This window comes from Asparagus officinalis, chromosome 8, assembly GCF_001876935.1.
Source record: "Asparagus officinalis chromosome 8, Aspof.V1, whole genome shotgun sequence".
Taxonomy (NCBI): domain Eukaryota; kingdom Viridiplantae; phylum Streptophyta; class Magnoliopsida; order Asparagales; family Asparagaceae; genus Asparagus; species Asparagus officinalis.
In genome coordinates, this window is record NC_033801.1 from 63,568,323 (window position 1) to 63,591,880 (window position 23,558).

General features: G+C 36.0%; 2 protein-coding genes across 2 annotated transcripts in view; both read right to left on the bottom strand.

Annotated features, from left to right (window-relative positions):
* The window catches only part of LOC109820288 (protein POLAR LOCALIZATION DURING ASYMMETRIC DIVISION AND REDISTRIBUTION-like), a 3,484-nt gene extending 1,409 nt beyond the window's left edge, over nt 1-2,075 (bottom strand). The window contains exons 1-2 of the mRNA XM_020386418.1: nt 1,794-2,075; nt 242-660 (exon numbers count right to left, since the gene is read on the bottom strand). Of these exons, the coding sequence (XP_020242007.1) occupies nt 242-660; nt 1,794-2,052 (678 nt within the window). The 5' untranslated portion in view covers nt 2,053-2,075. The remainder of the gene's footprint in view (nt 1-241; nt 661-1,793) is intronic.
* On the bottom strand, nt 8,182-18,380 carry LOC109822567 (ubiquitin carboxyl-terminal hydrolase 36). Its single transcript, XM_020388782.1, has 11 exons — nt 18,217-18,380; nt 18,020-18,134; nt 16,144-16,254; nt 15,823-15,995; nt 15,420-15,746; nt 15,200-15,325; nt 13,479-14,120; nt 13,229-13,396; nt 12,231-13,110; nt 12,012-12,105; nt 8,182-8,556 (listed from the first exon to the last, which is right to left on the bottom strand). Exons 1-11 carry the CDS (start codon nt 18,319-18,321, stop codon nt 8,403-8,405), a joined length of 2,895 nt encoding a protein of 964 aa, XP_020244371.1. The 5' UTR covers nt 18,322-18,380; the 3' UTR covers nt 8,182-8,402.

The window sequence follows — 23,558 nt, forward strand, 5'->3', positions numbered from 1 at the left end:
AATACTGTGTTTGGTCCAAAAATAAGAGATCCTCAGCTAAAAAAGAGGTCGTGAATAACATATTCACCCCCAAAAGTTCATGAGTCACTACATAGCTAGACTTGTTTCAGCAAAGTATCTTAAACATGTTTACCAAAAAACATGCACATTCATTAGCCGCATATGGGACGCATTTTACTTCCATTAAGGTTGTACGACTTGGAAAGAAAATAGAGCTCCTACCAAGAAGAAGATCGAATACCTCGATATTTTGTTCTCGTGTAAGCACAGATGAACCTTCTTCCGTTTTCCTCTGCAAACGTTCTAGTTCGACCTCTAGCTCTTCCTCCAGCTGATTTATTTTCAGGCACCGACTTTTCTCATAATTTGTTTCACAGGCACATTTTTCATCAGAGTAAGCAGCATCTTGGGAGGAAATAGGATTGCTCGTGATTTCATCACCCCAGCAATGTGAAGCAGAAAGGACGGTGTAATTATGTGATACTGAATAGCTAGAAGCTTCATTTTTTCTTCGCATCTCGCCCTTAATTTCTTTAAGAAGAACTTCCATTTGTTTACGCAGCTCCTTCATTTTATTGAATTCAGATGCACTGTTTACCATGAGGAAGACTAAACCCATTCCGATTCCTTGGTTGAAAGACACGGGTTCAGTTCTAATCCCTGAAAATAACGGAGATTTTAGATAAATGCGGGAAAAAATTATAGAAATTTTCCTTACATAAAATAAAATTTCAAGTTTTCTCCATTTGTACGGTTTAATAACAACAAATTTATATCTAATAGATTTAAGGGTTAATTGCACATAGACTCCCTGTAGTAACAGTTCACTAAACTTTCTGCCCTTGTAGTTTCATTGCTGTAGATAGACCCCCGGCCTAAATTTTCTGACTCTTTAAACCGTCAGAAAGACTCACTAATTTCAAATAGGAGCAATATCGGTCAAAATTTCACCAAAGGTAATAGAGTCAAAAAAATTCAACAATGAAACTACAGGGATAATAAGTTCAAACAGAGATACTACATGGGTCTACGTGCAATTAGTGCTAAATTTATTTATTGCCATTAAAGTTGGTATGCATTATCCGTACAATTTCAGATATGAGCATATTTAAGAATGTACACGTAACTAAGCAGACAAACAAGGCATATCCGACAATCAACCTGATAATAATTAACGTTAGCTTGATATACACTGTTAACCAAAAATCCAACAAGTTAATTGAATAGAGTGGTTCTTGACATGATAAATACGTCTCGCATATCATAGAAGCCAGATAGTGTTGGGAGAATGATTATGACCTTTCGAGCCCAGAGATATTGGAGATTCTGGCACATAATTGTGGGTTTAAACTAAACCAACCGAGACTCCATGGTTTACTAGGCATGATTACTTTCATGCGCAGCAGTGCCATTAGGGGATTTTTCAGATCAAATTAGGTCTCAAATGACAATGTAAAAAGATATATGTTTTTATTTGTATATGTTTTCCTCTTATCCAGTCTGTATTTGTATTCGATTTTAGTGGACATAAACTATGAGTTTTCCCGCTGAATCATGTTCACACGTGTATTTTTATATGTGACTAGTAAGCAAATACAGATGTGATAAGTATCATATGTGATCCATGTCAAATCCTTTCGTGCCCTTAAATGCATTGAACAAACCAACATTCTTCACCCTTTCTCATCAATCGAAATATATAATAATAATAATAACTAACAATACCCATATGCAAAATCTAAATTAAAACGCCCAAGATTTTTTAAAAAAAATAGCATAAAAAATTTTCTCACCCGAAGAGACTACAGCCTCTCGCTCCTCCTCCGTAGTAGCACTCTGCTCTTGAACTAATACAATCTCTTGGTCCTCTTCTCCTCTCTCACTCCCACATTCTCCCTTTTTGTTCCCTTTCCTTATGCAATACTTCGGTAACCTCACCAGGCTCCTCAGCAGAGCCCTTGGGGTGGTGGAATTGGAGGCTGAGGCAGAGGCTGGTGGTGGTAAACTTACTACCAGCTCCCTCATTTTTCTCCTATTTCTGCTCCCATCCATCTCTCTCCTTTGTATCTTATTATTATTTTGCACTTTTGCTAACAATTTGTCTTGCAAATCAACGAGTGTATATATAGGGGTGCTAGAGTAGGCCCCACTGCCAACATCTGCTCTGCTGCCTTTTTTCAAGGGAACATCAGACTGAGGTCACCCATCAGTCCTTGTTAAAAATTTGAATCGGGCTTTTGATCCCTAATACTTGGCAATATCATGGAGAATTTAAATTAACAAAAAAAGATTATGAAACAGAAAATAAAGTGCAATGTCCTTTTTAAGAGTCTAATATTTTTGTGAGCAAATTTTAGGGATTATATGTCATGTTTTGTCAACTAACCACTTTGCTCAAAAGATCAAATATGGATTTATAAGTAATTTAAGTTTTTGCGATAAAATAGTTCTTAACGTTCCACTATTGTATCCTTTTTCGATGCTAAAGTTTAATATGATCCTACTTTTTAATCTTGTTGTCTCGATTAAATTTGAATTTGAATGATTTTGATGCAGTGTAAGAAACTGTATGTTTTACTTAGAAACTTAATTTATGGATTAGAAGATAGACAAGTTATAATACTCCCAACACTTTTTGAAGGTCTGAACTGAGGTCAAGGGGTGGAAAGTGAAAATGGGTATAGTTTTTCTTCTTGATCCATGTTGTCCTTTTATACGTTTATGGAGTATGTGATAGCTAGAGCGCATAGGAGAAGGTTGGCATGTTTTTTTTTTTGAGCCTGAGAAACAGGGTGTAAAGCCCTGTTCATTTAAATATATTGCAAAAGTATCAGAAGAGGAGTTTACAACAGCACTAGGTGGAGAGAGCGCAATAGGAGAAGTGAGTAGGGAGCGGACCATTGTCGTCACCTACCACACTTGACCTACTGTCCCCTACAACTAGATAGAAGTACTTCAGCTAGAACAACAAAGGGATTAAAAAACAACCACACAGTATGTATAATGACTAGACAAAGCTAGGTACTGCTAGCTGCTAACCAAAAAGTGGGCATCTTCACTGATCAGAAACTTCTTCTTCATGTTGGGACAAGAGACATAGGAGCTTAGTTGCTGGAAAAATTGTCCCCAGCATCAGTAGGTGTGTTCTTCTTAGCTAGCTCCTGCAGTCCGAGATTGAGGGATGCCCTTCGAAGCCTCCTCCCCATCCTATCATCTCCTGTACCTGTCCAGAAAATGGAAAACCTCGCTATATTAGTAGCAGTTTGAAGCGGGATGGGCTGGATATCCTTGAAAATGAGTGAATTTCTACAAAACCAGATCCTCCAACAAAAACATGGCAATAGAATCTTCCATATGACTTTAATGTCTAAACAAATATTGGGAGCTTTATGGAGCAGCAGCAGATCTTCCATGTTTGATGGCCAGCTGTTAGCTGGAAAGAGGGGGAGAAGGGAATTCCAAACATCACGAGCGAAAGGGCAGTGAATAAATAAATGATCATGGGTTTCTGTTGCCCCAAGACAAAAAGGGCAATGAGGGTCACCGATCCATCCTTTTTTGGTTAAATTGTCTCTTGTATTAAGCTTCCTTTTCGAAATAATCCAGAGGTGGACTTTTACCTTTAAGGGAATGTTGGATTTCCAAATCATGTTGAAGAACTGGGATTTTTGACCCCCTGAAGTTACAAAAGTGTAAAAGGATTTTACAGTGAAAATACCTGTAGAGTGAAGAGGCCATTGTAAGACATCATGCTCCGATGGACCACCTGGATTTTACAGTGAAAATACCCGTAGAAGGTTAGCATGTTGACATTGTGTTACATACGCAAATTCTAACACAATATAATGTTATTATATGCAACCTATCTAAAAATGTGAAAATGCACTAAACAGACATCTATAAGTACTTAGTGCTGTCTCAAGCATTTTTGAGGTTCTAGGTAGAGAAAAATATTTGGGGCCTTAATATTTTTTTTTAAATAATAAGTTTTTAAAAAATAGATTTTATATAAAATTTAATTTTCTGGCTTTTTGAGATGCAAAGTTACTAATTAAATTTTTATATTCAAGCTTTGATAATAAATCCTTTTCAATTGATAAAATTGCTAAATTATTTAATCTTTCTTGAGACATTGTTGAGCGTAAATAAGATTTTATTAATTTTAATTTTGAAAAACTTCTTACTGCTGAAGCTATACTAACAGGTATTGTCAGTAGTATTCTATAAGCTATCCATGCATTGGGAAAATAATTTAATTTTTTTATAATGTTTAGTATCTCAAGTGTTGTTTTTAATTCAGGATTTATTATTTCTTTCAAAACTTTAGTTCTGAAAATAAATCTAAACCATCAATATTAGATAACATGTCATGTTTTAAAAAAAATTCAAGATGCAAACATTTTTCTTTTAGAAAATCATCACCAAACAATTTTAATTTTTCTACATCATACAAAAAACCAAAATTATCTTCATATATCTTAAACTGTTCAAACCTAATTTGAAGTGAAGAAATGGCATGATCAACTATATAGTTGAAATAATTAATTTTAAAAGATTATTCAGGTGAAAGTCTCACCTCATTAGTTTCATTCTCATCAATTTTTTTTCTTTCTTCTAATTACACGTTTTCCACGAAATTTTGGTTCTACATGTATTTCATTGGCAATCTCTTTAGCACAAACCATAGCAGATGTGAGCCCATTTTCTCTATAGTCATTAAAAAATGAAACAAGACCTTTTAGATGATCTAATGCAATGGCAATATTCATATCTTTATATTGTAAAAATTTACTAACAGTGTTAACTGCAAACAATATATCATACCAAATAATCATACCTAATAAAAATTCAAAATTTTCAATTTCATATGTTGCTAAAGAAATTGCTTCACTTTTTGTTTTAGGATCATCACTAGCTTCTGCTAGTTGATGTAAACTGATCTTTCAGCTATTTATAGGGCATTTAGGGGTATAACTGCCCCCTAAAGTCTCTCCTTTTTATTGCTTTAACACTTTCAAGACGACTTTCAATTTGATGATACTTTAAAGTCTGACACTGTTACATGCATGAATATGATAAAAGAACAAACAAATATTAACTTTTATTTAGATTAATTAGAATGAGCATCTAGGAGAATAATTGGCCCAAATTAAAAACATCATGTAAGGATTAAAATCTAATCAATTTAGTTGAATAAAAGATATAAAAGAAAAAAAAGAAAAACACAAAATACAGAACAAAATCGTGAGCTATATATATATATATATGTGTGTGTGTGTGTGTACATATATATATATATACACACACTTATGTATATACATATATATGTAAATACACACACACACACACACACACACATATATTATATTATATATATTATATATATATATTATATATATATATGGCCTTCAGCCGGCCCTAATTATAAATTACTTAATAGCAGCACAGGACGAATCGAAGTGTTTATCATTATATAATTGTACAAATATCCATGTCAAATAAACTATAATAGATATGCCTTTTCAAAGTATATATTATATTATATATATTATATATATATATATATATATATATATATATATATATATATATTATATATATATATATATATATATATATATATATATATATATACTTTGAAAAGGCATATCTATTATAATTTATTTGACATGGATATTTGTACATTATATAAATGATAAACATTCGTCTGGGTGCACATATTATATAATTGTACAAATATCCATGTCAAATAAATTATAATAGATATGCCTTTTCAAAGTATAAATTTATATATATATATTATATATATATAATTATATATATATATATATTATATATATATATATATATATATATATATGGCCTTCAGCCGGCCCTAATTATAAATTACTTAATAGAGCACCAGACGAATCGAATGTTTATCATTATATAATTGTACAAATATCCATGTCAAATAAATTATAATAGATATGCCTTTTCAAAGTATATATATATATATATATATATATATATATATATATAATATATATATATATTATATATATATATATATATATATATATATATATATATATACTTTGAAAAGCATATCTATTATAATTTATTTGACATGGATATTTGTACAATTATATAATGATAAACATTCCGTCTGGTGCACTTTATATAATTGTACAAATATCATGTCAAATAAATTATAATGATATGCCTTTTCAAAGTATAAATTATATATATATATATATATTATATATATATATATATATATATAATATATATATATATATATATATATTAGGGCCTTCAGCCGGCCCTAATTATAAATTACTTAATAGTGCATCAGATGAATGTTTATCATTATATAATTGTACAAATATCCATGTCAAATAAATTATAATAGATATGCCTTTTCAAAGTATAAATTTGCATGTGGACAAGGTGTTTTAAGTTAACCACTGAGAGAGTAATAGACAATTTGGAGACTTCAACTCTCGTTTTCTTTGTTCATAATACTTTATTTACATGTGGAATGTTCCGATGAGATTTGTATGTTGTCCTTGACACACTATTAAGAAAATGAATCAAAATCATTGTATATACTTACTCAAATAAAATCTTCTTAATTAGATTTAAGAACCCTACGTGCTTCATTTGAAATTTTGAGGAACTTCGCTCTTGATTGCATCGTGAGCTCGAGAGAACTGCGAGTTAGCTGGCTTCCAGGGACATTGTTTGTGGGCGCTCGAGAGTAATGTGCTTCAAAGAATCACAAGCGATGCGTGAAGCATTCAATGAGAGCAATAAATTAGTAGGATTATATATATAGATTCGTACTTGAATAATAATGATGTATGCAATATATGATTAAATGACAAGTTCATTAATGCCTACCAACAAAACGAGCGTTCATCATCCAACCCAAGCTCACCAATCATTGCTACATGGAAACAATGGTTGGGACGTTGTGGGTTGATCTGAATTCATAGGTTTTAGCATTTGCAACAATTTTGAATTTGAAATATATTTGGTTTAATGCTCATGGGACAAGATTTTCTGACACGTGAAGTCCATAAAAAAAATTTTATTTTTTTTCTAACAAGTGCTCGTGGGTGCTCATGGGACAAGATTTTCTAACGAGTGCTCGTGAGCACTCGTTAGGAGATGAGAGAGATAGAGAGAGGAATAGAGAAATTAATGCAAACTAGGAATGATCCATTTGCTATTTATTTCTATCTAGCTCTCTAATTCCCTAATGACCGTCCATGAGCACCTGTTAGAAAACTGTTGTATTTTTTTAATTTGTGAAAGGCATATGCATGGATAAAGATGGAGAAGTTCCTTCATTAATTATTAATGATGAAATTTAACTTAGTTAATGCAAAGTATTTTTTATTTGTGAAAGACATAAGCATTGCACAAAGATGGAGAAGTTTTTTTCCATTAATAATTAATTGTGAAATTTATCTCAGCTAACGCATAATTGTTCCACATTGAACTTACTTCATTTAGGACAAACTTCAAACATGTTTCTTATGTGAAAAACTGCATGACGGATTTCTAGATGCATGCATGATCTATAACATTGATTAACATGTTATTTAGTATACATTTCAATGACATCTAACTTGTTTGTCTAATTCACCAGGACTTTAGCATTGAAAAAAGCTATTTGACAGATGATTTAAGTTTCAAATTGCATAAAATTGTGATTTTGCGTGTTTCATGACATGTAGATGGAATGAATATTATGAATTATCAGGAGGAAACCTTATCAGTAAATTGGTATATCTGAAAATAAATTGGTACACTCTTCACAGAAAACTATAAACATATACAGATCGGGATCCAAGATCTAATAAAATTAAAAAATAACTTCAAAGAATTATTGATGTTATAATATGATTTATCATAACAATATTGTATACAATGGTATGAATTTTCAATTTAGATCTCCAAACTTAGGTTTGAATCAGTGGACGTCCAAATCTAAATTCGGCAACTCATAATCCACATCAAGATCAACAAGGTTTTGTCATTGTAAACAAATGAATGCTCCATCGCTTTATTGATTGAATCACAATTGCAGATTTCTCTAACTTGCGTAGATTTCTTCCGCACTCACTTTACTGCTAAGTAGCTTGAACTTTCATCTGCTATATTACTCATGATATGCCATCACACACCGGATTAGCTGCCAACATAATTATCATAAAAAGTTCAGACTTGTTCTTAGTTACACAAGTACTCTCAAATAATCAGGATATATTTCAAGGATCATAAAACTCAAGAAATCTAGAACAAAACTTGGTGGGAAAGAGGAAACAAAGGGGGGACGACATAAATAAACATGAAATAATAATTATTATTCAAGACAAAATGGTTACAACACAAGATAGTTTATTTCGCCATCATATCCTCAACGGTTGATTCCCATATCTCTTCGACTGCATATTATGCTGCTTTAATTTTATGTTGGCAATCTCTTGGAACGGGTTTGGTCCGCCAAAAGTGCGGGTGGATTTCTTCACCTTCTTCCTCCTCCCTCGATCATATTCCTCATCCCTGAGCACATGAACAAACATTCTTTCAGAAATTAATATTATATTTAAATACTTCTGCTTTCAGAAACAAGCGTAGTTTCTATCATGCAACAAAAAGAAATTAGGCTATGATTTCTCATTTACTTGTAAAACAAATTTTACTGCTCTAGCTACTTTATAGTGACTAGTGAGGGAATTTTGAATTTTCTAACTTCAACAGATTTGTATTTTCCTTTTATTGATACAACAGATTTGTATTTAAAATGCCATTACGTGTTGAGAATATCTTCCCTCCAAAGCATTCAAACACAAACATTAGAGAGAGAGATGATTCCTCGAGAATGTACCACTCTATGTTGCACGAGTACGGGTGGGGGTGCGGATATGAATACGGGTGCAGATATGGGACACGGCAAATTGCCAAATTTATAAAATGTAGGATGCAGGGACACTGCTATATATATACACATATCGAAATTAGTAATTTATATGAGATTGATATTGTTTTTCATTCAATTGTTAAGCTACTAAAGTTTCCCCATGATATTTTTATGTCTCTTTTATTGAGTAGATTATAAATAGAAAATTTGGAGAAATAGGTTTAATTCATTAGTGTACGGCAAGTACGAATCATACCAGATACTACATAGATGATTGAAGAAATAATTCCAATCTAAAAGATACAAAGAAAATAAATTCCAACGACAGTAATGGAAATAAAACACCAAGCTCACATGAAAGCAATGCTGCTGCAAGCTATGTGGCCTCTTAAAAAGCTAGACCGGCATTTGCCTAGGCGAAAAAAAGTCTTCCCCTAATTTTAAGTTAAACAAAAGTTGGGACTTTAACTGTACCCTTAGGTTATTGCTAGCTTTTCCTGAGGACTATGTTGCATGGGTACAGGTTCGGGTATGAGTATGGGTACGAGAACAGCAAATTTGTAAAAGGAAGGGGATGAGAACATGGCTATTTGGCTATATAAATATTTATATACACATATATTATATATTGGAATTAATAATTTACACGAGAACAAGGATGAGAATTAAAATTCGTATAACATTTTTATGTTTCTTTTATTATGTGAATTATAAATTAGGAAATTACTAGTTTTTGACCTAGACATTCAAACAACTCTTCAAAATTATAATCAGAACCCAATCTATGTCCAATGAGTCTCAACAAGCCTGATTTACATCTAACAAGTTTCTAGAAGTGGATGTCAAGTGTAGGATATATGTCCAAAAATGTATGACAAGTATTTTAAATTAAAACATATATGGTATAATTTATTACATGCATGAGTAAATGCAAGGAGCGTCCAAGGAGTTTGGGTATGGGTACAGGTACAGGTACTGCTCCATATTAGAAGTACCCAGATAAAATAGCCTGAGGGCATTGATCCCAAACCCATCTATATGTACGTACAACTTCGAATAAATCGGTTGGGGCTTAATTCATCTACAATATGAAGTGGGGCTTGACTCATCTATATGAAGTGATTCCTCCCTCCTGACCAAAATGGCAGCAGTGAGGCAACAAAGTAGCATTCATGGTCGGAGATGAGTTTGGGGAAAGGTTCTCCATTGTTTAAAGTAAGCATCTCATATGGATGCTTAACCTCCAGTCGTGATGGCTTTGGCCTTGCCTGTGCATAGGCAGGTACCATAGTCACTGTAGGACATTGCAAAAAACTCTATTCCAACATGACCCACATCATCCCTGCGGCCAAATTAAAAGATGATTACATCGTTTAATTAAAGTTTCTATTGAACTAGGATCAGATATGAGATTGCTACGCTTCCTTTGCAAGTTTGCATATACATTACTCACTGTGTTGTTCATTAGCCTAATAAAATCAATAAGTCTCCCATCCAATGTCAATCTGGAGATGAAAGATATACAGCTCTAATCATTTTCTCATTGAATAGGAACCATATTGGATCAACACCCCTTCATATACCTGGTATTACTCATTACAGTAGTACAATTGACCAAACAACATTAGGGACTCTTTTATCCAAGGTCAATTATCACATCAAGAATCGCAAGTTGACATTTAATTTTTCAATCCATACCATTAAAATTCATCATTCACTAATAGACCTAATTATATTATCCATATTAAATGGATTTCGCTAGCCTTCATAAATTCTAAATCCAGAACATTTTATATTGAATCAAATTCTAGAATATTTCTTTGAAAGATTACAGGGAGAAGATCCATCAACCTGTGACGAAGAGAAAGTTCCTCGTGAACTCATAGCATCAAGCTAATTCTTTGGGGCTCATCTAAACTGCACTAAGGAGTAAAATACCAAAGTGACGAACCCAGAACACATTAATACTTTCGTGTATCCAAACCCCATATAGGATTAAAATATCCAAATGTAATTCAAGTAAATAGGGAAAATGAAAACAGACCTAATTTAAATGGTAGGTTCAAGGAAGCACTCAATCAGTATCTCCCTTAATAGACACATAAATTGCCCTTTATTTTACATTCTTAACTAAATAATACTTATTATATATTCAATATATAATCCCTTTCGCTCTACTCTATTATGTACAATGCCCTTTGTATCCCGAGCCTTCATAAAAGGGAGGTGTGATAAACAATGGGGTTTTGTCTTAGATAGCCAGCAGATTACACAAAAGATTGTCTGATGGCTCATATATTCTCTTACCAATCAAAACATCTAAATCCTTAAAAGTTACATGACCAAATTGTCAAAAAAAAATATTCAAACCCATGAAATAATATTCGAGACATCGTATTGGTTTTCTTGGTCAGATCACATGGAACATTAACATCATGCAGAGAGTTCCTCTTTTCATAATTTACAGGTACCAGTGGTGGAGCTTTGCGCTAATTTTATTCACATTACACTGTAACACTTTGCAAGCTACAAAATCCTAGCAATAGGGGGCTCCATGATGACTATCAATTGGGAAAAGCTGGATCAAATCCAATATGTGGGAACTAAAAAAGGTTTTTAAGGACATTGCATACTGGGCCAGTCTGGTGGAGGACATGCAATTCGGCTATATTTTTTAGAGAAGGCAATGGCCCACCAGATTTTCTGCCTGATGAGGACAGCAATGTTCACCCAATCTATTGTTCTAACACTGACATGCCAGCGTTCTCCAGTGCCGGGTCAATTTGGAAAGAATTGGTACATTTTTGTCAGAAGGGGTAATCCTCCTTCCATCTACCGAAACCAAAATAAATAAATTAACAATCCAGAAGGATGGGCTTAGACTTCCTTTATCCAATCATGCTTTCTGATTACCATCCATTATAATAGTAATTCATAACATTACTAGAGAGAATAACCACAAATGTTTTTTCAAGGACTTCTGTCAGATTTTTTTATTACTAGCAGTTTAAACTTAAAAATCAGGAAAAAAAACTATAATTCTAAAACCAACCAGAATAAAATTATGTAAAAATATATTTGATGAAATGAAACATACCACTCGTCAAGAATATAACCGATGTTGCTTCCATGTGCATTGTCCAAGTCATGTGATTGAGATGATGGCAATTCTGCATCATCCCACCGAGGAACTGCATGCAACAAAATGGACCCCCCATGATATACAAATTTAAAAGTAGCAATAAGACAGGAAATAAAAACCTTCACATATGGAAACAAGGCCGGAAGGGCTGATAACATAAATATGGCAACCTACCAGTGGGCTCTTTTAAGCTCGTCAACAGACTCACAACGCCTTTCTGGACTGGAGCTTTACCATAGGCATCTGCCTCCCTCCCTTCACACTGATGTCCAGTAGAGTTGAGAGGTGTTGTGGATTGGTCTGATGCAGCAAGCACGATATCAAATTTACTACTTCTATCTGAATTTCTATTATGCACAAAGTAAGCATTGCAATTTTTCCCACTATTCAATCCCTCAACATTTTCTTTTTTGTTTGATCGGGAACCAGAGCTCCTTTTGGAAGAGTCTGCAGAAGCTACATCAAACACCTTATTGCTTTCGGACATCGACACCCCCTGATCATCTATATTGGTATCATTTTTCATGCTTTCATCTAAATTTCTGATATGCACAAAATCACCACTGAAAAATTCAGCATTGTTTGCTCCTAGAACTTTGTTCTCTGTAATTACTCTGGAATGAGGCCGCTTCTTGGAGGAGCCTGTAGAAGCTCCATCAACCACCTTAGTGGCCTTAGATGTTGATACCCCCTGATCATCTGCATGGAGATCCTCTAGATCTTTCATCGTGTTCTTAGAATTTAGACGGTGTTTTTTACTTCTCTTGTGCTTCTTCTTATGTACATATAAGGATGTGAGAAATAGTTTTCTTCGTCCAAAATGCTGGCCATTTAGGAGTGATCTTCCAGGTTTTTTCCTCTGCAACTTTGTCTCAGAGCTATCACCAGCTGACTTTTCTCTTTCTACTGCAACAGCTTTTTGTTGCAGATGACCATTTGCAACATTCATCTTTATTGAAGTATTTAATCCACATTCGTCTGTTTCTAGCAGTCTTTTTCCAGTTCTCTGGGTACTCATGCAGTTGTCACCCTCAGGAACAGTTTTCTGGATGGACTATTAACACATTGGATAATAATAAAAATATAAGTAGTAGTAACGGTAGTAAAATATATTGATGCGGTTTACACAAAGGGAAAAACACCTTGTAACAAACATGATAACAAACCACTACCTGATGTGCAGCAGATTTTTCATTGAAGTGTTCCTTTTTAATGTTTCCTTTAATACCGGCCAACTGCTTACAAACAGTTTTTGACTTCTTGTTGGCAGAGGCACGATCAATTTCCATCTTGCAAGGGTTATCATTATTCTGAGAGATAGCGTTTATGGTCCCATCATTCTGCCAGGTAGAAATCAGTAAATAAAATGTATTAATATGATTAAATCAAGTAACATTGAAGGTCAAGAGAATCAAATAGTACATGGAGGCCATCCTGGCTGAGAAGATTGCTGGTTGGCTGAGCAGCAAGAACTGACAATACCACTTTCCTATTGCAGCCACTGTTAAGTCCAGATTTTTCTTGGGCAACTTGTTGACTTTCCCTTGTAAAGGAGGAACCAGTTGAATGAGATGTAGTGATGATACCATTGTCTTTCGAATCAGATGGATGAGTTGATTCATTAGTTGCCTGTTTATTTTGACTAGACGTTGTAACAGGTGGCATCTGTGTTAAGGGATTTTCCAATTTTACAGAATCCTTTAACTGCAATTGATCAGAAGAAACTTCACAGTTTGCTTCCAAACAAGTATCTTGTCTTACTGTGGCCTGACCATTATTTTGTGAGGTTGGAGATTCCTTTTGTGTAGTGCTTCCATGAGAGGTATCATCAGTTTTAAATTTGGTAGAGCTGCATGTAGAAATACTTAAGTTTCTTTCCGAATTCTGCATTGCTCCATTTGTAAAGGGAGGTCTACAAATCACTTTACTCCCAAGGGCACTTGACAGCATATTCTCTTTCTGAGAAAAATCAGCTGATCTTTTAACTGCTGAACTTCTATCCCGGACATAAAAAAGCATATATGCCTTCTGACCTAGTACAGTCTTCTCACTAACTGGTCGTACCTGCAATATGTTCGACAAAATCAGCCGAGAATAGGACAGAATTATATTAAAAATGAGTTGCACAAAACAAGCTTCCATTGGAGCTGCTTCATTGTTCCAATAACATTTGTGCCTATTTTTTGTACCCTTTTGTTCTCATTTCATCTCTTTTTCTACTTTCTTCAACAACTAGCACAATGTCTTCCAACTAATTTTACACTCAGTGGTTATCTTGTGCTGATTCATGGGCAAGATTTTAGAGAAAAATAATATTTCTAATAGTTAGCTCAAGCTGATCATCTTCTTTCTTTCATAATTGCCTTAAGTTTCTACCCCTTCTTGCTCCCAATAACCAGAAAACTAATTTCCAATTAAGACATAAATGTTCAGTGGATGTGCTATGTGAGCTAAACTTTTTCCAATTTTTATCCACCTCCTGTATTAAGATTATTATCTGAGGCCAGACTAATAATCTTTATCCTACTCCATATTTCAGAAGTCTAAACTTTAAGTACTCCCTTCCATCATAAGCACCAGTATATTCAAAATTATTCCAATCACAATCCAATTTGAATCGGAAGCCAAGCATGGGACCTTTTAGTTCCTTACCAAAATCAAAAGGTAAAGGAAATACTATCTGTACATAGAGCAATTTATATGACATGATTCAGCACAATAAGCAATAAATCAATAAGTTAAGGACATAAAATGCTCACAATTACAAGACAACCTTTTACATTATAACTTTTCAATATAATGCACTTGATGTACGCTGAACACATTTTGTTCCTTCCCTTCTATGCAAGAAAGAAATTCAAGGACATTAGATTAACAGTTTTGTTAACTTATTTATTTATTGTAATCTTCTGCACTGAAAGGGATAATAATTTACTAAATAACATCACTCCGATTTCCTTACTTCCATCTCATATTTCCGAAGAAGCTATGAAACTTTAGGAGCCTGGATGGAATTTAGTGGCTAAAGTTGCCTAGAGACACCTCCAACTGAACCACCATATAAAGTTATTCTAACACAGATTCTACTGTAGATTTACATAGATATGAAGGAGCTAAAGATCAAAGGAAAATGGAATACCAACCTGGTTATCATCAAGAGAATGCCACATGCCGCTAGACGTGCGTACAAAACAGTAGTAGTGACCCGAGTGAGTGCTCCAGCCAGCATGTACCAAAACTCCATAAAGTGTGTATTTCAAATCTGCTTCCTGCAAAACATGACAAAATAAAAAATTAGAAGAAAATAATTAGAGCTACCCTGGCAGAAAAAGGAAATACCATCTCTATATGGGTATTACTTACCTGTGGGTCACTGACAAAGGGTTTTAAATCCAAACTAGGCTCAAAACCCACTTTCTTATCAATCTTTTGTCCAAGAACATCAGGACCAAATCGCTTGAGATGAATGGTAAGGACATATGGAGCCTTATGAACAGTAAGCTGTTTACTCGCTCTAACCTTCTGTTTGCAGCGTTGACATTGATATTGCTTTTCACCCCCATCTAACTGCTCCTTAGCAGTGAAATGCATGAGTGCCCTCGTTAAAGAATCAGCTTTCAGAATTTCCAAACTCAAATCCAAGAAGGGATCAAATTTGTTTGAGCAATAGTTGCATTGCAAGCACCTCACCTGTAGTAAAATAAGATAAATGACATTGCCAAAAAAAACTTTCCATAATTAACAAGGAGTTAGCTGTAGAAAATACCTGGCTCCTAAGCCGACCACCAAATATCTTGTGGACTAAACTTTTCTCATAAGCACTAGGAGATTCAGTTGGGACACCAGAAGGTAAACAACATTTGTGCATTGATTCAAGCAAGTTCACCATATACTCATGAGCATCTTCTTGTCTTGAATTGCGAAAATTGCGAGATATACCTAATCAAGTTATGAGGACGTTCAATATCATATCGACCATGTCTGCCATTTAATTTACGATGGAAACAAATGGAGAGTGAACTAAAAGGCTAGCTTGTGAAAAAAAAATTCTCCTCGAAATTGAAATTACAGAAGTAAATTAGCATACATCGCAAATTTTTCACAAGATGAGAAGGTGAAAGAATTTTCCCCGTTGACTGTAGAGCATTCATGACATGGTTTTGAAGAGCGCACATTGCACAGAATCCTGCAGTACGACCTTCATAAGGGGCAAAAAAAGATATAAAGCTGAAGTTAGCTGCATATTGAACAAACAAAAACAACGGCAGTAAGGTGTATAGCATGCATGACGACGACCTGCTTTTACCAAAATAGTTTTTATTCACTGCAACAAAGCAGCAATGCTTCCTTCCACATGAAAGATGAAGCTAAAGAGCCAAAAACTCAATCAAACTACTAAATGAAAAGTGGTGACAGTATTCTACACTCCAAAAGTATTCTTCAACAAATGTGGCTAGATACTTTATACTGGGCTCTAGCAAATATTGTATACTTGGGTCTAATGCATATTGTATGCCTTCAAATAAAGTAATTCATCAAATTAGAGATCTATTCTCCTCATCTACACAAGAATCTTATTTGTTTGGGAAACCACCAAAACACTTACAATGAGTGTTTCCACTTGTGAAATGGCCAGCTAGTAGTAGCAAACTTCTGCTTCTATGTACTTATGATGTGGAGACAAATGAAAACATACAATTGAAACATGCTCGGGATCAGCCACCTTAGCTTGTAACTTAAGTTTTAGTAAATAGGTAGAAATTCATCTCTTTAGGTCCGAATTAAATGAAATCAGGATATTGCATGCATACATATATTCACATGCGCAAGTGTGTCTGTGTATTACAATTGAGCTTGAGTTTACTTAGCTTAAGGATTTTATTATTGCAGCCTTATCTCTGATTTCAATCCAGTTTTAATCACAAGTGCAATAACATGACAGAAGTCTCGTTTATAGTTAGTCTGAGGTTCCTAGCAAGACCCTCACCAGCAGACTATGGCCTAGTAGAGGTTACAGGTTTAGCCAATAATGATCACACGAGTGTGTGCCCACATGTGTGTGCCCAACTATCCACAGCCACACCACAACCACATCCACATTCATTTTAAAAAATAACATAAATAGCGCGAAACATATTAGTAGTCCTAAAAGATCAAATGAGTCTAAGTTCACAAAGGTTAAAGAAGAAAAGGAATAAACATATACCCCAGATAAGATCATAGTTTAGCTTAGAGAACTTTCTTTCTTTCTCAAATTAGAGGGTCTCTCCACAACCTACAAATCAAGAGTGTCTGTAATGTGACCCCTTAAGGATATTTGCTTAAAAGGAATGAAAAAGTGCCTATTATACATATAATTTTGAACCACTGAAGTCAGAAATTTGGTGATTTACCATAGGCAACACCTGTGTGGAATTTTGGAACAGGATTCCCAATTAACAAAACCAAAACGACTGGGGTTTGTTATTTCCTAAAACCTTCCTCTCATGGCAGGCATTGATCAAGCAACTATCAGGTTCATCTTCCCTTCATGAAGACAATTGTGATCGCCAATGACAATGAACCTTGCCCTCACTTTCCATCCGGGTCCGTTCTCTTTCCATAAAACAAGCTTCCATATCATCTAACTAGTTCTACTATATAGTGGGGAAAGATGCATTCATCATATTCTTAAACACAAGAATCTAGATTCCCTGCAACCAACATAAATACAGCCCAGATCATCTAAAATCTAAATTGTCTCCAACACTTGACGCCAATACAGTTTTTTCTTTACAATCCTTTCCTTAGTTTCACCATATAACAATCCATTCTTCAGCAAATTTGAGAAGAAGGGGAAAAAAGACTGAAGAAAAACTGTCAAAAATAGCTAAACCATGCACACCACCCACATCTACTTTACACAAAAAAAAACATCACAGAAAACAATCATTTCGATATGAGAAAGAGGATCTACAACTTACAAGAAGATCTATGCTCTCCACTGTGACAATACGCCGCAAAAGGCTCAGTATAAGTCAGGCATTGCAGAACTGAATTAAGAAAGCAAGTATTTCCAAGATTTTGCAACCCAGCGCCCTACAAAAACGCAAAACTTCCCTTTTCAAGGAAAAAAATCCAACAAAAACCCGAACTGGAGGAGATATTCATAACAACTCACGATTCTTCTGAAAGTGATCTTAAATCCGAGCACCGGATCCAATCCCCCGTCTGATTTCCTCCCCGATTTCGCCGCCGACGTCGACGCAGGCCCCGCGAAGTCCATCGCCGTCGATCTCTGCGGCTGCGAGCTCGAAGGATTTAGGGTTTCGAGATGAAAGTTCGAGGACGGTTTCGTTAAACCCTCGGCGGCCATGACGGGATTCGAGATCCTAGGGTTTAGAGGCGGCGATATATCCGGGAGATTTTTAATTTATTTTCCGTTTTTTTCTTTTTTTTTTTTCAATTTCTTTTCTCACGCGGATGAAAGAGGAGTTCGAGGGTTGGGATCGGAGTGGGGTTATAAACCCTATACCCTTGGATATGTTTGTTACGATTGTAAGTTTCTGATCACGGAAAGGGGTTAATCCTAGCCGTCGATTATTCTGTGGATTAGGATTTGTGCTGAGTGGGAGTAGGAAAAAAGGTCGGAGTACAGACTAGGTGAAGGTTCTTTGAATCTTTCCTATTGCGACCAAAAGACGGATTATGTTTTGTTAAGGGGCTGTTTGGTTGAAACTCAAGTTTTCTGTTTTTTTAAACTTTCTAAAAAAATTATTGTGTTTGATTGGTATTGAAGTGTGTAGAGAAAAGTATATACGGTCACCATGGTAAGTTTACCCCTACTAAAAACGAATTTATTTGTGATCGTTATGAGAGGTAATATTAGCAAAATAAAAGTGCGAATGTAACATGAAAAAATAGTAAATACTGAATTCACTATAAATATTTGTTTGACATAAAAAAATCATAAGAAACCTGAAATAACATGATTAATTGTTATGAACTACGTACCTGTTTGACATGAAAAAATCACACGAAACCTGTTTGACATGAAAAAACAAACAAAAGCTGTAATAACTTGATTATTCATAATTTTATGAAAAACATACCTGAATTAGTAAAAAATTCTTTTGAAACCTGTAAAAAATCTATAAACAATCTAATTAGTCATAAATATGTATATGACATGGAAAATCGCATCAAACCTGAAAATACCAAACATGTACGTAATGGAGACTGAGTAGTTGAGTCAACTACAAGAAACAAAACCAGTTAGGTTTCAAAACCATGAGCGCTTCAAAACAATGGGCAATACCAGTAGAAAACTTATTGATCCAAATAAATATTGTCAGATTCAACATCCAACCACTAAGTAAACATACCAGACCATAAACATCTATGAAACGCAATGTTTGCATACCAAATTCTAACCAGAAAAAATATGAGCAAGTGTAGGCTGTCTAAAAATAATTGCAGATAGCTAATCCCCACAAAACACAAATGATGGAGGTCACGATCTAATGACTTTCATATCAATCAATGAGAGTTACAATTTGACGATTCTCACAACAATTGATGATGGAAGTTACAATCTGACAACTTTCGCAGCAACAAACGAGAGTTGCAAACTGACGACTCTCACATCTCAAAGAATCAAAGGCCATGATTACAATATGACAATCCTTGCAACACTCTAACAGAAGAGATTACAAGTTGATGATCTCTTCAAAGCAACACGCGGAAGTCATCACCGCGTTCCAAGCTCAAAACGTGGAGCTCACCACCGCGTTCCAAGTTCAAAATGCGGAGTTCACCACCGCGTTCCAAGATCAAAACGGGGAGCTCACTACCGTGTTTTCAGTTCTAAACACGAGGGTCGTTTCCAAAACGTGAATCCCGCGTTTGACTGATTCAAACACATTTTAAATGGTTCTAAAACCGTTTTCCATGAATTAAGGTCATTAATCCTCATAAATGAGCGGTTTAAGGAGTCAGTTACACCCTTTAAACCCCTATAAATAGCTGAAAAATCAGCTTAAAAAGGGGGAGGAAGAAAAGGGCTTTTGGATCGGATCTTTTAGGAGAGCTTTGAAGATCATCTTTAAGGCTTTTTGGAGAGCTTTTGCCTTGGCTTTTGAACCGTTCTTGGTTGAAGAATTGAAAGATCAGTTTGATCTCTGATTTTAATTAAAAAGAATTAATTTCCTTTCTGAAACTAACTTGTCCAGAGTTTATAAACTCGTTTAGAGTTCTCAAACTCATTTAGAGTTCTAACCTTGCATTGCAAGTTCTTCCCAACATCAAGTCAAGGGGAATAGACCATGTTCCATGGTTGAAACTCTTGCGGTAGAGTTCAATCAAGCCAAGTATGAGGAGTTACTCTCCTCCAAATCTCTTAACCCAAAGGCTATGAGTAAGATCCGCAAAATCTCCAAAGAGATTAAAGCTTCAATTGTGCCCGACTCACCAAAGGAGGATCTCTCCCTTGGGCTAGACTGCTCGGACAGCCCCTCCTCTGAAGGAGAAGATTCGGGTTCAGATAAACTAGTCAATCAAGTTGAAGATTTTACATCTGTGTCTAAACAACGGGTATCGAGTTACAAGAGGCCCATTGATGCGACTAACTTGATCACTACAGATAGTGACGTCGCTGCACAAGCCTTAAAATAGGCTAAGAAGAATGTCGCTCGACGAAGGAGGAGATTCCTACAACAAGCACAACTCTAGGAAAAGCCGAACCTTCAATCAACGCGAGCTTCACGTTTGTGAGACTAAACGCGACCCTGAGCTCCGTGTTTCTACTTTAGAACACGAGCATCGTGTTTATGAGCCCAAACATGAGCTTCACGTGAACCAGACTGAACGCGGCCCTCAGTGGTGTGCTGAACAATCAAAACACGAATCTCAGGCCCGCATTGCTCAAACAAAACACGACCCTCAAGAGAGCGTTTCACAAATAGAACACGGACTTCAGGCTCGTGTTGCTCAACCAAAACGTGATCTTCAAGAGAGCGTTTCACGAACAGAACACGAACCTCAAGCCCACGTTGATCAATTAAAACGCGACCTTCGCTTTTCTCAAGCTAAACGCGACCCTCGTGTTCACCTTCCTGAACACGACCTTCGCGTTCCCATTCCCAAACACGACCCTCACGTTCTTAGCACAAAACACGATGTGATCCATCGTGTTCAGAGAGACCAACAGAGGTTTACGATCCATGTTCATTAGGAGCCAGTCACGTCCAATCATAGGCAGGGGGTTCCAACTCAAGTCTATATTCAGTGAGTAATTCTTCTCAAGTACCTGTCAGATTTAAGAGAATTTTTATCGAGAGAAAGACTGATACAAGAAGTCGCTCAGTCATGCCAATGTGAACGACTGATTTCTGTGGTCCTCTCAGCATGCCAGTTTGTGCGCCTACACCAAGACGGTCTGTGTTCGACCAATTAACAAGTGTGGTCTTACCCAATAAGTGATGATGTTTCCACAAGAAAAGAACTCAGAAGAATGAATACTCTGGGGTCACCGTCAATATGATCGGTAAAGGAAAATCATTAATCCCTAGTTCTGATGAGTCAGAGACAAACCGGTCTCCAAATTTCAAAGAGATCCTGAGTGACTTTGAAGGAATCTATCAAAATACTCGGACTCAGAGGGGAGTCATACCTCTTGTCGATTATCGAAGATTAGCAGAAGAACTAATTCCGATGATAAGCGTTCAGCTATTGCAGAATCTCAATCCTCTAGTTCTTATGTAGAACATGAGACCTCCGCTTATATGGCAGGAAACCACGAAGATCTCACGAAGAGACTTGATGAACAGCAAGCCATGCTCAGGTCGCAGCAAGAGACTATCAATAAACTCCGGATCTTGATGACTCAGATTGTTGTAGACAGGAGCAAGTCTTCAAAAGCAGATTCGCCACACCGGCACGAATCTTCCCAAATAGGAGGATCATCTTCATCAAAAGGGAAGGAAAAAGTGGTCGAAACCTCTGAGCAAGAAGCTCATCATATTGAATCTTCCTCTGAAGAAGAAAAGAAGCCGAGAATGAGAAGAATCCTCAGCCGGCCAAAATGGAAGAATTAAAAGCCCGCCTCAATGTCATTGCTAACAGAAGTGAGCTCCAAGAGGAAGGAGTTGTGAGACATTATCCCGCCGAATGAGATGAAGCTCTTTATCCTCCAAAATTTAAAGCCCCGACTTTGCAAGCTTTCGATGACACGGGGTCGTCAAACTACATATACACTATTTCAAGTCATAGACTAGGAATGTGATATCAAACAACCTCATATTGGCTCTTTGTTCATTGGTACCCTCAAGAGGGTTGCCTTTGGTTCATGAAACTCCTAGCGGGATCTAATCAGAAGTGGGCAGATTGAGACTATTCCTGGCCAGATTCTTCGAAGATGATATGGAAGTCTCCGTCCCTTCCCTTCTTTCCACTAAGCAGAAGAAATGAGAGTCTATCAAAACTTTTGTTGAGAGATTTCGAAGCATAGCTTTTCGATGTCCATCGGGTATGACACAGGCTACTCTGGTGGAAACCTGTCGACATAATTTGCAGACCAACCTTCTAGCCCAAATGGGAGTCGCAGAGTGTCATTCTTGGATACAGCTGATCGTCCAAGGGGAATAGGAAAAAGAAATTGTTGCCCGGATTAAAGCTGAAGAGACAAACAAATAAAAACAACTGGTGCAACGTGGCCAATGTAATGCTTCCCGATCAAATGGAAAGATACTCTGGCCACTGATACTAATATTCGAGCGCCACCTGCTAAGCAGGGCAAGGCATCGAGTCAACCAAGAGTAGCCAAACAATACTCTTTCAAAGAGGATCATGTGATCACCTTGTTCAAGCTACTTCAGAAGAACAATAAATTAAAGCTTCCTGAAATAAAGAGACCTAAAGAAGTGGGAAAAGTAGATGATCCTAATTAACTATTGCCTCTATCACAGAATGCTTAGGCATCTAACAAAGAGATGTTATATCTTTAAAGATATCTTGCAGGCATTGGTTGACGTCGAAGTGCTCAAGCTGAAGCCGGAATAAAAGACCGTATCTACCAACATGATATCGATCCAGTTCGGGAATTTTTTGCCTGTGTTGACTCCCAACGACATCGTCCCTATTCACAAGGGAGAGTTGTACCTAACAAACACTGACCCACATGGTCAAGAAGATAAAGGATTGGTACCCCTTACCATTCCAAAAGGAGAGATAATGTGGGTCCATCCTAACTTGCCTGAAGATCAACAGTGGACAAGTGCGTCAAGAAAGAAAAAGAGAAGCAAAGCTATATCTTCCTAAATGATTAGCCCCTCTCTGGATGAAGATGATCCATATCTGGTCCCTCTCACTGACTCAGAAGAGGAGAGGACTGCTCTTGCCACCGATCAAGAAGCAAATCCTGGAGTAGGCACTAGGTTGGGGAAGACATACTTGAAGAAGTATGATCAAAATGCTTAAGAAGCAGGAGAACAGGCTGAAGAGGCTGGGGGTTCTGTCCCCAAGAAA